This window comes from Oncorhynchus mykiss, chromosome 16 (assembly GCF_013265735.2).
Source record: "Oncorhynchus mykiss isolate Arlee chromosome 16, USDA_OmykA_1.1, whole genome shotgun sequence".
In the NCBI taxonomy this organism is placed as follows: domain Eukaryota; kingdom Metazoa; phylum Chordata; class Actinopteri; order Salmoniformes; family Salmonidae; genus Oncorhynchus; species Oncorhynchus mykiss.
Window position 1 is genome coordinate 25,330,186 of NC_048580.1, and position 14,993 is coordinate 25,345,178.

General features: G+C 41.1%; 1 protein-coding gene across 1 annotated transcript in view; it reads left to right on the top strand.

Annotated features, from left to right (window-relative positions):
- Positions 1-228: 228 nt before the first annotated feature.
- Positions 229-14,993, top strand: part of gucy2g (guanylate cyclase 2g) — a 36,709-nt gene continuing 21,944 nt past the window's right edge. The window contains exons 1-12 of the mRNA XM_036945878.1: positions 229-390; positions 4,501-4,645; positions 5,330-5,465; positions 5,631-5,734; positions 7,510-7,676; positions 7,840-7,983; positions 8,322-8,410; positions 10,381-10,480; positions 11,582-11,653; positions 11,749-11,917; positions 12,300-12,455; positions 12,686-12,863. Coding sequence (XP_036801773.1) covers positions 229-390; positions 4,501-4,645; positions 5,330-5,465; positions 5,631-5,734; positions 7,510-7,676; positions 7,840-7,983; positions 8,322-8,410; positions 10,381-10,480; positions 11,582-11,653; positions 11,749-11,917; positions 12,300-12,455; positions 12,686-12,863 — 1,622 coding nt within the window. The remainder of the gene's footprint in view (positions 391-4,500; positions 4,646-5,329; positions 5,466-5,630; positions 5,735-7,509; positions 7,677-7,839; positions 7,984-8,321; positions 8,411-10,380; positions 10,481-11,581; positions 11,654-11,748; positions 11,918-12,299; positions 12,456-12,685; positions 12,864-14,993) is intronic.

Below are 14,993 nucleotides of genomic sequence, written 5' to 3' on the forward strand. Positions count from 1 at the left end.
TATTTGGCTAAGGTGTATGTAAATTTCTCGACTTCAACTGTATGTGTCGTTTGGTGTACGTCTCATACCGATAACCAGCTAAGTACTGGCTTTACTTTACTCAAATTTGAGAGGTACGATAAACAAGGAACAACGTTTTACACTGGAATGCAGCCATAAATGCAGCCATAAAAACCCATCTTTGTCCACCACTTTTGGTTTGAACAGGACAACCTGTGGAAATATGCCATGAACAACAGGAAAGACCTGGCGACCATGAGGGCCTTCGACATGGCCTTTGTCATTGGTCAGAAGTCCAACGAGGGTTACGACTACTACGACTTCTTTGAGCAAGTCTATGAGAGGCTGAAGACGCACCCTTTTCACAGCAAACTTACATCAGAAAAAGAGGTGAGAGAAAAGTGGTTCTCAATGTTACCAGTTCTTTTGCATAATCCATCATAATGGGTGCATTAGAGCGAATCACTTTTGTCAAATCACCTTTCAACGTGTATTGCATTATGAAGCGTTGGTGTCAGTTGGGTATGGCAGTCTTAATACCCTAGCTCAAGACCAATAATGTTAAAGTAGGCTACAAAAAAGTAGACTAAAATCATTCCAATCCCGAATCAAATGTAAAGGCTGTTTAGAGTTTTATTGGGCTGGCTTTAGGACCATGCGAAACATCGCTCGGAGAGAAACCTCCTTTCTCTCAAGTTAAGAAGGCAGAGAGCAGAGACAGTGACAGACAGTTTGCTTTGCCATTCAGCCATTTAGCTAATGCACCGATTGCTTTGAATTTGATTTCGGCATTTGAAACATTCACGGCCAGTTGTATAAAAATAGTTGAAAAGATAATAACACGAGGAATAAATACACAATGAGTAACAATAACTTGGCTATATACACGGGGTACCAGTACAGAGTCGATGCAGCAGTATGAGGTAATTGAGGTAGGTATGTACATATAGGTGGGGGTAAAGTGACTAGGCAACAGGATAGATAATGAGCAGTAACAGCAGTGTATGTGATGAGTCAAATGGGGTCAATGCAGATTGTCCGGATAGCTATTAGGTTAACTATTTAGCAGTTATTTATTTATTCAGAAGTTATTTAACAGTTATTAACTATTTACAGTGCATTCGAAAACTATTCAGACCCCTTAACTTTATCCACACTTTTATTACATTACAGCCTTATTCTAAAATGTATAGCATTTTTTCCCCCCTCATCAATCTACACACAATACCCCATAATGACAAAGCAAAAACAGGTTTGTAGAACTTTTTGCAAATTGATTAAAAAAAATACAAAACTGAAATATCACATTTACATAGGTATTCAGACCCATTACTCAGTACTTTGTTGAAGCACCTTTGGAAGTGATTACAGCCTCAAGTCTTCTTGGGTATGATGCTACAAGCTTGGCACAACTGTATTTGGAGAGTTTTTCCCATTCCTCTCTGCAGATCCTCTCAAGCTTTGTCAGGTTCGATGGGGAGTGTCGCAGCATAGCTATTTTCAGGTTTCTCCAGAATTGTTCAATCGGGTTCAAGTCCGGGCTCTGGCTGGGTCACTCAAGGATATTCAGAGATTTGTCCCGAAGCCACTTCTGCGTTGTCTTGGCTTAGTGCTTAGGGTCGTTGTCCTGTTGGAAGGTGAACCTTCGTCCTAGTCTGATGTCCTGAGTGCTCTCGAGCAGGTTTTCATCAAGGATCTCTCTGTACTTTGTTCCGGTCATCTTTCCCTCAATCCTGACTAGTCTCCCAGTCCCTGCTGCTGAAAAAACATCCCCACAACATGATGCTGCCACCACCATGCTTCACTTTAGGAATCTTGCCAGGTTTCCTCCAGACGTGGCGCTTGGCATTCAGGCCAAAGAGTCCAATCTTGGTTTCATCAGACCAAAGAATCTTGTTTCCCATGGTCTGAGAGTCCTTTAGGTGCCTTTTGGCAAACTCCAAGCAGGCTGTCATGTGCCTTTTAGTGAGCAGTGACTTCTCTCTGGCCACTCTACCATAAAGGCCTGATTGGTGGAGTCTTACAGATACGGTTATAATTCTGGAAGGTTCTCTCATCTCCACAGAGGAGCTCTTGAACTCTGTCAGAGTGACCATCGGGTTCTTAGTCACCTCCCTGACCAAGGCCCTTCTCCCCCGATTTCTCAGTTTGGCCTGGGGGCCAGCTCTAGGAAGAGTCTTGATGGTTCCAAACTTCTTCCATTAAGAATGATGGAGGCCACTGTGTTCTTGGGGCTTTCAATGCTGTAGAAATGTTTTGGTACCCTTCCCCTGATCTGTGCCTCAACACAATCCTTACTCAGAGCTCTACTTACAATTCCTTTGTTCTCATGGCTTGGTTTTTGCTCCGACATGCACTGTCAACTGTGGAACCTTATATAGACAGGTGTGTGCCTTTCCAAATCATGTCCAATCAATTGAATGTACCACAGGTGGTACATTCAAGTTCTAGAAACATCTCAAGAAAGATCAACGGAAACAGGATGCGCCTGAGCTAAATTTCAAGTCTCATAGCAAATGTTATGAATATTTATGTAAATAAGGTATTTCTGTTTTATTTTTAATACATTTGCAAAAATGTCTATAAACCTGTTTTTGCTTTGTCATTATGGAGTATTGTGTGTAAATTGATGAGGATATTTTTTTAAATCCCTTTTAGAATAAGGCTGTAACATAAGAAATTGTGGAAGAAGTAAAGGGGTCTGCATACTTTCCGAATGCACTGTATCATTGGATCAGTTCCACTGGAAAGGTTTTTGGGGGCACTAATTTCCTGCTCCAGGCTAGATGGACGTCATATTGTACAATTTGTTTCTCTCCCTTTCGTAGGTCTAGATTAGATGGTTGCCTTCAAGATGAGGTAGCTTCCAGTCATATAAAATATATCCAGTTTCAAGTCATATAAAATGTAGTAGAATTGCATGAAATGTATTTATAAAAGGCCTACTCTATGTCATTAAGTGCTCAGGCATGCATTGTTCAGAAGAGTCTGTTTTGCTAACAATGATTGAGTTATATTATTAGCCTAAATTATGACTATGCAATCTACTCATCACATTAGGAATAGTAGCTTATATTACATTAGTTTGAAAGTGCGATGATAGACGCACGCAATCCTTTATTATAAAGGTGAAATTTCATGGTGAGAAACAGCTTTAAACTGACGCACCGGTTATGGATGTCAGCATTTGAAGTCGCCCTTGTTGTGACTTGCATGTATTAGGCATCAATTTCACATTGCACTGCATGCACCGTTCAAAAGTAAATTAGTCAATTTATGATGAGGTTCAGTAGTTGTTAACATTGTATGTGCCGTTCCACATATATTTAAACCTTTTGTTTTTGGGTGATAATTAAAGGCTGGGGTCAATTTTGTCATTTTTTTCCTGTTCTCCAAATAGCATTTTTGAGTTTTTAAATTGTGTAAAAATGCAGTAAATGAGCTTCAACTTCCAACCCCCACGCACCCCACTTTGCCATAGCTGAGCTGAACTGACGCCACTGTTATGGGGATAAAAATGGTCCCCAAAAAATGTCAAACTTTACAAAATGTGATCAAAGGTTATGAAGATTTGACTACAGTCGACTGCAACTTTCTGCAGTTGCTCTTCACAAACTTCATCCCGCAGCCATCACCTGCATTGTGGCAGGCTCTATTGTAAACCAATCATTAGAGAGTTTTTGTTTGACTCACGGGAACATGACAGAAGACATGACTGGAACAGGAACCAATTTTGCCAAGATTTATAGCATGCTACAGTGGATATTCAAATGAAAGTGATATTTTTGTCTCTCTCTCACTAACTGATTGTACAATGTACACACACACATATTTCAGTTTGTGAGTGTGTGATATGGGGTTAAAAACATTTTATTTAAACATTATAAAGAACAACTTTGATAAACAATGGAAACACTGCCATGTTGATCTGAGCCTTGCTGTTGGAAAACCACATTAGTGTCTGACTTCACTCCTCGACTTTCTTCGACAGTCAATTGCATTAGTGTTACCACTCAAAAGCACCTAGTATCTTTAAGGTAACACTTTACTTGATGAGTACCTACATAAGGACTTCCTAACACATGCATACCTCATACATATCACATACATGAGCATTTTAACAATATTCATTAGCAGTTTTTCAACTTAAGTTGATTTTTCGTTTTGTCTTGCAGATGTTGACAATAAGCATTGCATCACATCTCTCAACTAGTAAATTAGGACAGTTGAAGACAGGGTTTTTTACTAAAAACCTTTCAGATCAACATTACATTCACATGTGTGGTAAGATCACTTTAGAACAGTCTCAACTTTGACGCCCAAAACCATGCCCCCATTAACCCCTTGTAGCTTGGCAGAAAGTAACTCTGTATTGTATTGTATGTATTGCTTATGAATGGGCTGTGAATGCTTTATGAAGTCCCTTCAAGCAAGTCTTACCCTTTCCATTGAGATCTAGTAAAAGCATGAGATTCTGCTGTGGGTGATGTTGTGTTCCAGGTTAGCCCTTACTCTGCCTACTTGCACGATGCAGTCCTGCTTTACGCCATGGGACTGAAGGAAGTCCTCAAAGATGGCAAAGACCCCCATGACGGCAGTGAACTGCTCCAGAGACTGAAGAACAAGAACAACATCCACTTCTATGGTAGCTTCAATTCAGCTTCAATTCATTCACGGCTAGACAGAAAAAACTCCAGCACATTTATGTCTAGACTCTGGAATGTTCATTTTCCCTGTCAAATAAATTAAACTTATTACAATGCAGTGACATTCAGAAATCCAAGCCCTGAGCAGCTGTCTACACTCAAGTCTATGGGAAAGCATGATAATGGTGGCCAGGTAGCCTAGCAGTTAAGCTTGTTGGGCCAGTAACCGAAAGGTTGCTGGTTTGAATCCCTAAGCTGACAAGGGAATACATCTTTCAATGTGCCCCTGAGCAATGCACTTAAGCCTAATTGCTCCTGTAAGTCACTCTGGAGAAGAGCATATGCTAAATTGTATTATTTCATCCATTCATTTAAATGAATTTACCTGTTCACAGATTTTTTTCTGTTGAGAAGCAGCTGCCATTGTCAATAATAAAACTAGCTGAAACGAGCCACCTACAATTCCCCACGTGGCAGCTGCTTGTCATTATTCCAAGCTGGCCATCCAGAATCAAAGCAACACACTGCCTTCTGCCCCATTGAAGCGTGCACATTGTTTTTCGTGACGTTGTCAGCTAACCCATTTACAGAGTATTAATAATTGGTGTTGCACTGCTATGGAGGATTTATAAAAGAGTGTAATGTAAGCATAATCGTTGTATGTGGGGACCTGTGTATTACAGGAGCCTCTGGACTGGTCCACTTTGATGAGGAGGGTGAGAGGAACTTGGACTACTCCATTTTTGATCTGCAGCATACTGATGACAGCACCACATTTGTGCCCATCCTTCATTTTGACAGCCACACCAAATCTATCAGGTGACACAATGTAGAAGTTCATTTCAAATATATTGCCATTTTACCGTGTAATCTTTTTGTAAATACCTGGCCATTTCTGTATCGTACAAATAATTGGGCCCGCCATGAATATCGGATAGTAGGTTTATAGAATACATGTTGTGTTGTCATGTTGTTCCTTTGCAGACCAACCCCAAAGTTTGTATCTGTGATCTGGCCAAAGGGAAAGCCTCCGACTGATAACCCTGACTGTGGCTTTGACAACAAGCTTTGTCAATGGCTCTCCAATGGTAATTCCCAATATCACCATGCAACAATAATCTACACTAGTGGCATCCCACCCTACAGGCGGTAAATCATTGGATCTGATTATTAAAATTCAATGCAGTTCACTCTGAGGACTGCATCCATAGAAATACTATTTATACACTGTCAATTTGCTGTCTATGGTTATTTTGCTCATTGCTCACTGTCAGTTGCTCACTTTTCACATTATGTATACAGAAAAATAATTTGTTTGCAAATGCAACTTGGGACATGTAAATAATTATTAAGCTACTCATTTTGAATCTACCAGTGGCAAGTTTTGTTTACAAAAATGACTGACCCTTTACTATAGAAATAGGGTGACTATTGTGATGCACAGTAAAATCAGTTACTGGCCTGCCCTACATCATAGAAGGCCCTTCACCATATAAATATAATTACAATAGTGATACAAAATTGCCATCGTAATTTGGAATGTTCAGTCACTGAGCATTGTGGGTAATGTAGTCATTCTACAATTTCCAAATTGGCCTACAAATGCATACATCATATGCACGGTTACCCATGGCAAAAACTGGGAAAATAAACAAAAATCCAAAAGACAGCAGAATATAGAGTGGCCAGTGACACACTTTTTTTTTTGCCTAAAATTAAGAATATCTGTGCCAAAAAAATTGTCGTAGAAGATCATATAGATCGTATTAAAAAATGTAATGTCATAAACCTTCAAAGTTCCATAATGGGGTGCAAATGGCAGACATATTGGTCAGGGGGAAATCCAAATCAGTCTAATTGGAATGAATGGCAGTAAGACATATCAGAAATTGTGTAATATAATTATTATCAAGCTATAATATTATCATATAATTATAAATACAGTTTATACAGGTGTTATAAAAAAAATCTGTATAAATAGCCTCAAAAATAAATGTAAACAGACCATATTATTTATTTATTATCCTCTAAAATGTGAATATTATAATTACCAACATAGAAACTAATTGTACACAGTTTCTTACCTTAATGTTGTCATCCTGATCTCAAAAGCAGAGCTGTCAAAGTTGTGAGAAACCTTTCAGGTCCAGTGGAGGCGAGGCACTTCCTCCTGGTGGCGGCATTCACTTTCAGTCACGGTGCTAAACCTCACAATTTGGTCAAGCCTACCAATGACACATTGGCAACAGTCGTTACTATGTAAATTCAAGATGGTGCTACCCATACCTCTAATAAACCATTGTTGAAGCTCAAAATTTTAAAAATAGAGATGTTTCTATGTAAAAATGCACGTTTAATATTAGTGGATTGAATACATATATTTTCTTAGCGATACCTCCTAAAGTGTTTCCATTTTACTATAACAGTATTATAATATACATATGCTCATTTTAATGTATATATACATAGCTGTACATTGTGGTCTTGCTGTTAAAGGGACATCACACTCCATAATCAAAGATGATCAAATGTTTTTAAATCTACAAAAATATTCTAACATCAAAATGAATCCACGTCCCATGCCTTTGATTCTGTGTATCAATCCAGCTATATGCCTCAATCTGAAATGAATGGAAAAGATCAGCGCAGAATAAAATCAGGACATTTTATGGTGCTTATGTGGTGCTTATGTTTTACATGTATTTAAGATAGAAACATAAGTGTGTCTACACACCAGATGACCTGGGACGTGGTAGTATCTCAACATTAGTCTACAATTGATGTCTGAAAATATTTGGAAACTTTTATGTTGAATTGTCCCTTAAATGGTCACTTTAAAGCTAACCCTGGACATTTTAAACAGATATATCCCTGGTGATCTTGCTGGTGGTGTCCCCTCTCATCGGCGTGTCAGCCCTGGTCTTCATTGGCCTCCTTATGCTGCAGAAGTTCCGGCTGCAGACCAGGCTGGACGGCTCCTGCTGGTGTATCATCAACTACAATGAGATCACTATTATCAAAGAGCCTAAAGTATGAGCCAATTCAAAAATGGACATGTCTGAGATTCCTCTCATCTAAAACATTGCGTATCAATGGAAACCAAAGGGAAAGGGAAAGGGGATACCTAGTCACTTGTCTAACTGAATGTATTCAAAGTATGTATGTAACTAACAAAAATATGGTTAACGTCTAGGGAGTGCCGGCCCTATCTATGAGCACGACAGCCAGTAAGACTGGAAGTAGAGGCTCCTATCAGACCATCCTCTCCTCCACTAGCTACGGACTGAGAGACAATGCGGGGAAAGAGCACATCTACTCCACTATAGGTCTTTTTCAGGTATACATAGACAGAATACAATCAATATACTCTACAGCAGGATGACTCTGCTGGTTAAATTAACATACTGTTCCACAGCCATGTCATAAATGACATAGATGTTAGCATGAAAGCCGTTAGGAATGTTGAAGCAAAACTCATGTTTTGAACTGTTTATCATGTCAGGTGTTATGAATGCATAATGTATGCCCCTTTCAAATAAAGTGTTATCCATAAAGGCCCCTACCTGCAACTGATACAATCTAATAGATTAGAATAGAATGGATGTTTTAACTGCCTCTGTGTGCCTGCCAATGTGTTACTGACACTGTGTTACTACCTACCTCTATTTTGTTCAGGGAAATCAAGTGGCCATCAAATACATGCAGAATCAATCTGTCAGCGATATCAGGAAGCCGTCCATCATCGCAGAGTTCAACATGGTAAAGTTGGGTTTCACTAGACTGAAGCCCTTTTGTGGCATTTTCAAACGACACAACATTACATTTTTAGTACAATGCCTTTTTAACTTCTAACCATTTCTAAAGTATAAATCCAACAAACACATGGTTAGTACATTTAGAAAGGTAAGAACTGAGCTTTTGAATGGTCAGCTTATGTAAAAAAATATATATATATATATATAAAAAAAAATATATGTAAAAATATATATATATATACACTGTATATTTTGGGGCAGACCAGGGGGTTTGATCAAGACGTTTACACAGATCAGACACGGACAGAGTTGGATTAGCTCGGTTTCAAGGGTGTTTATTTAAAAAACAAACACAAACAAAATAATTATCTGCGATACCGTCTTCTGGGCTCTGGACTTTCCTCTCCTGGGGCTTGACGTTCCCCCATCGAACCCTAGTTTGCATTTCTTTGAGTTCGCTGTCAACCCGGCTTGCCTGAGCGCATCCAGCACTGCCTGTGGATGATGATATCATCCACATAGGCCGCTGCGTACTGTTGGTGGGGTCGAAGTACTTTGTCCATCAGGTGCTGGAATGTGGGTGGGGCTCCGTGGAGACGAATGGGAGCACCCGGTACCAATATGGCCTCTTTTATACCGTTTCCCCGGGACGGCCGATATGGCCTCTTGTACCATTTCCCTGGGCCAGATGCGGATGTGGTGTTCAATGAGGGTCGTGCGGCCTTGCTTCTCAAAGAACACCGCCATGTTCGGATCGATGAGCTCCCTGAGCACTTGCTTTTGGGTCCTCATTGTTCGGGACCACCACTGCTATCGTTGGCGTCTTGGGTCCCGACCATAACACAGCCAAGGCTGTCCTATGGTGCCACTTCTTCAACAGGTTCACATGGTGAATCTGTTGGGGTTTCTGTCTCCCTGGCTGCCGTGCGCGGTAATTGACGGGTCCCACTTTCTCTATCACCTCGTACGGCCCGTTCCATGTTGCCAGGAACTTGCTTTCGGCCGTCGAGATTAAGCCCAACACCTTGACTCCCACCTGGAATTCTCGGGGCTGGGTTCCCCGATTGTAGACCTGGGTTTGGGCGTGTTGGGCTTTCTCCATATGTTCCCTTACCACTGGCCATAGGGCTGTCATCCGCTCCTTCATCGTATCCACGAGTTCTACCATGCTGCGTAAAGGGGTCGGTTGGGCTTCCCACATCTCCTTGGTGAGGTCCAGTAGGCCGCATGGCCTCCTCCCGTAGATGAGTTTGAAAGGGGAAAACCGGTGGAGGACTGGGATATTTCTCAGATAGAGAACATTAGGTGAGATTGTAGCTGGTCCTAGTTCTTCTCGTCCTCCTCGATGACCTTCCACAGGACATTGACCCAACTCACCTCCAGGCTGTGTAAGGGCTATTTGACCAAGGAGAGTGATGGAGTGCTGCATGAAATGACCTATATTTTGTTTTTTTAACACTTTTTTGATTACCATTTGATTCCATATGTGTTATTTCATAGTTTTCATGTCTTCACTATTATTCTACAATGTAGAAATTTGTAAAAATAAGGAAAAGCCCTTGAATGAGTAGGTGTATCCAAACTTTTGACTGGTACGTGTGTATATGTATATATATATATATATATATATATATATATATATATATATATATATATATATATATATATATATATATATATATATATATATATATATATATATATATATATATACATATATATATATAAATAATATTTTAATATTTACATAAATGATTTATTATTTACATAATTGATTTACAATATTGAGTCCAAAACAATTGCTGGGAGTTGAAGTTTGTTTGCTTATGATTATTCCGTTTTTTTTTTTTAATTGTACAATGAATTCAATAAAAAAAAGGTAATCTTAATATTTATTAATAATTAATGATTATTGAAAAGCCCATTTGTAAGTATTTTTGTAAATAATGCTCTGTACTCCCTTTTATAAAACAGTTGAGAGAGATGAAGCATGAAAACTTGGTGCAGTTCTTTGGGGTTTGCATTGACCCTCCAAAGGTCTGTATGGTCATGCAGTACTGCAAGAAAGGCAGCCTGAAGGTAACAGCAAAGGACAGTGATGGTCCGGATTGAAATGACAACAACTTGAATTAATGAGGCCACCATAAACTATTTATAAGTCCTTCGTAGATGCTTTACAACTGATTTATAAACAAATTCACACTATATAAACTCTGTTACAACAATGTATATAGAATGCTATTTGTCAAACATCTGTGAATGCCATATAAACAGTTCATGAAGGCTTCATAAAGTTTTTAACCCATCCCTTATGTTCGGGGTCAATTTGACTCATTCTTTACAGTTTTTATCACTGACATACTTAATCTACTCTCCTAGGTATGAGTCTCAAACTTGTAAAACGCGTAATGTACACACAATAAAACCCTACCCGGTACAAGAAAAGTGACATCCATGATGTTCTGTGTCAATTTGACCCGGAATTTGACCGTGAGCTTGGTCTATATATCTCTTGAACGTTATGTCCTAGAAACAAGCTGCTATCTGCACAGGAATGATGCAACCATGCTGATCACAGTATTTTTTCCCCTATGACGCTCAATGGCTGAGCAACAAAGATCTGAAGTCAATTTGACCCTTGAACTTGACCATTTTCTAACTCTTGAGGCTGAGCAACACTGATCTGAGCAACAAAACTGAGTTTTGACAAATCATGATTATACGATCTTACGGATTTATGACTATTTACATGCATCAAACATTTGGGTCTAAATTTAGAAAGGTTGGAGCTATCAACCCATGGGAAGAAAATCTGAAAGGTGACATTCTCAGCAACATTTAGATAAGGGGAACTGTACTTACCGTACCTTTTTGTGTTCACTGTACCGAATCAAACTGACCCAGAACATAACTTGTGTATAGCCGAATCGAACCTAAGAGAAGGGTTCAAGTTGATGTTCATTTAAAGTGGTACCACTGCTGCTTTTCTTGTATCACTCTGTATGAGGTATCATATTATGTGGTGCGTTGTGTTTAGTAAAAAATGAAAGTTCAGGTAGTACTTTCTCATTTATCTCTGTTTCCCAAAAAACCCTCCCTAATGGACACGACTCAGATGTCAATCATGGGGTTGTAAAGGATTGCTACAAAATGTACCATTTTTGTTGTTTGTGACTGCAGGATGTTCTGAAATGCACTGACATTGAGCTGGATTGGATGTTTAAACTGTCCTTTGCATACGATATTGTTAATGTGAGTAGCAAAATCCCTTTAGACTGGTACGTCCTTTATGTGAACAGGGCTAGACTTTTTCCCGGTTTAGTTTGACACTGTTGATTTACTTGCAGGGGATGGAGTACATCCACAAGAGTAGCCTGAAGTCCCATGGCAACTTGAAACCCAGCACGTGTCTGGTGGACAGCAGACTTCAGGTCAAACTCTCTGGCTTTGGACTGTGGGAGTTCAAATACGGCACTAAACACAAAGTCATCCCTCTGGAAAATCCCAAATTTGAAGGTTAATAGTTCAATTGATCATGGGAGTAGAACTGAGTAGTTTGATGTAATCACTATTCAGGCCAGTGTTTGGAGATGTTTATGAGGCCTTCCTTTATAATACCTTTATAGATGCTTCAGAAATGTATTACTTTGCTTAAAATAATTTGTGAAGCATCTATGTAGGGATTATGAAGACTAATGAACGCCCTATGATGCCTTTATCAATTGTTGTTTGTGGGACCTTAAATGGACATAAATGATATCAATGTTATATTAAACGTCATGAAATCCATTATGAATGTTGAGACAGAGCTCATGAATGTGTTTATCAATGTATGCCCCTCTCAAGTAAAGTCTTACCACAAGTCGAATTAACCACAGTTTGATGCCACTTTGTCCAGAGATGTACTGGACGGCTCCAGAACTTCTGAGGCAAGACCAGCTCACGTTCAATGGCACACCCAAGGGGGACATCTACAGCTTTGCAATGATTATGCGTGAGCTGATCTATAGCTCAGAGGTGGGTCCATACAACGATATCCAGCTGGAGCCAAAAGGTGCGTTGTTAATTCATTCTAGAAGGTCCTCGAAAACACCACAAATAATCCATCCTTTGTGAGGAAAATAATTATTTAAAGTGGTAAAACGTTGGATTTGAGCTACCTGAAGTAGATCTAAGAATGTGTGAAATCTACATCAAGTCCATTAGATACTGGGAAATGGTAGTTTTGTTGTACTTGGTATCACGTTGTGTAGAAAGTGTTTGTGTCTCATTGGTTTTCTCCAGAGATTATCAAGCAATTGCGGGTCCCTCTCTTAGGGGAGCCCCTCAGGCCGACTGTGTGCCCCCAGATGTGCAACGAGGGGCTGGTCGACCTTCTCAAGGCCTGCTGGAGTGAGAACCCTGACTACAGACCCCCTTTTGGCTCCATCAGAATAAAGCTGAAGGAGACCAGCCCAGAAAGGTCTGTCGTGGAGAGACCAGCCCAGACTGGGACAGACTTGCCCAGACAGGAAGATACCAACATGTTGAATGCACCGAGCTGCCTGTCTAAACTACTGGCACACAGCTCGGACACCCATGCATACCCCACAAGACATGCCACAAGAGGTCTCTTCACAGTCCCGAAGTCCAGAACAGACTATGGGAGGCACACAGTACTACATAGAGCCATGACTACATGGAACTATACTCCACATCAAGTAACTGATGCAAGCAGTAAAATTTGATTTAAAAAACAGATAAAAAAAATACCTTATGGAACAGTGGGGACTGTGAAGCAACACAAACATTGGCACAGACACACTCACACACACACACACACACAGACACACACACACACACACACACACACACACACACACACACACACACACACACACACACACACACACACACACACTATAGATACACACGGCTTTAGTACTGTAGATATGTGGTCGTGGTGGAGTAGGGCCCTGAAGGCACACAGTGTGTTGTGAAATCTGTGAATGTATTGTAATGTTTTTGCAAAGGAACTGCTTTGTCTTTCTTGTTGCTGGGTGTCCTTCATGTGCTCCGGAGGGCACATTCTCTAGGTGGACCTTTCCATCCTTTTTGCATCTAGGGTAGCACTTCACTTAGTACAGGATCTTGTAGCGCCTCTTGAGTGCCTTTCAAGTGTGATGACTGCTTGTAACTCCTCAATGAAGGTATGTTGACAGTAACCCCCCCCCCCCCACCCCCTGGGTGAGCCTGACAAGCCGGCCGAGGCATAGAAGCCCGACGAGCTGGCTGAGGCGTGGGAGCCTGACGATCCGGCTGAAGCATGAAACCTGACGATTCCTCTGAGGCGTGGGAGCCTGATGAGCCAGCTGAGGCATGATGGGGCATGGGAGCCTGCCGAGCAAACCGAGGCAAGGAAACCTCACGAGCCAGCTAAGGCGTGGAAGCCTGACTAGTCAGCTGAGGCACCCCCGGTTCCATCGGCGGCGGCATTCCGGACCCAACGTCACCACCAAAAACAAAAACACGAACTCCCTGATGCTTCAAATAGGGGTGTCAGTATTCTGTAACGACAGACGCTGGAGACGAGAAGCAAGTACAGGGAGTGAACATTTAATAAAACAAGAACAGCATCTGGACAGGGTGAACAAAACGACATTATGACAATAATGCTGACACGGGGAACCAACCGAGGAACAGACAGATATAGCGGGGCAATCAACAAAGTGAAGGAGTCCATGTGAGTCCAATGAGCGCTGATGCGCATAATGATGTTGACAGGTGTGCGTAATGAAAGGCACGCTGGCCTCCTCGAGCGCCAGAGAGGGCGAGCGGGAGCAGGCGTGACACATGGGCTACTGAAGCATTGCAGGTAATGAACCTAATTCGACCTGGGTGGAAGTAAGCCAGAACAGGCGGTTCTGCTATTGTAAGCACCTTGTCTCTCTTTCTTTCTTTCTCTCGGAGGACCTGAGCCCTAGGACCATGCCTCAGGACTACCTGGCATGATGACTCCTTGCTGTCCCCAGTCCACCTGGCAGTGCTGCTGCTCCAGTTTCAACTGTTCTGCCTGTGGCTATGGACCCCTGACCTGTTCACCGGACGTGCTACCTGTCCCAGACCTGCTGTTTTCAACTCTCTAGAGACAGCAGGAGCGGTAGAGATACTCTTAATGATTGGCTATGAAAAGCCAACTGACATTTACTCCTGAGGTGCTGGCTTGCTGCACCCTCGACAACTACTGTGATTATTATTATTTGACCATGCTGGTCATTTATGAACATTTGAACATCTTGGCAATGTTCTGTTATAATCTCCACCCGGCACAGCCAGAAGAGGACTGGCCAGCCCTCATAGCCTGGTTCCTCTCTAGTTTTTTTCCTAGGTTTTGACCTTTCTAGGGAGTTTTTCCTAGCCACCGTGCTTCTACACCTGCATTGCTTGCTGTTTGGGGTTTTAGGCTGGGTTTCTGTACAACACTTTGAGATATCAGCTGATGAAAGAAGGGCTATATAAATACATTTGATTTGATTTGTCATACGCCCCTCCCCTTAAATCTCAGCTTCTTTAGTAGCTGAGCACAGGACTTGGGTACCAAGGCTCAGACAGC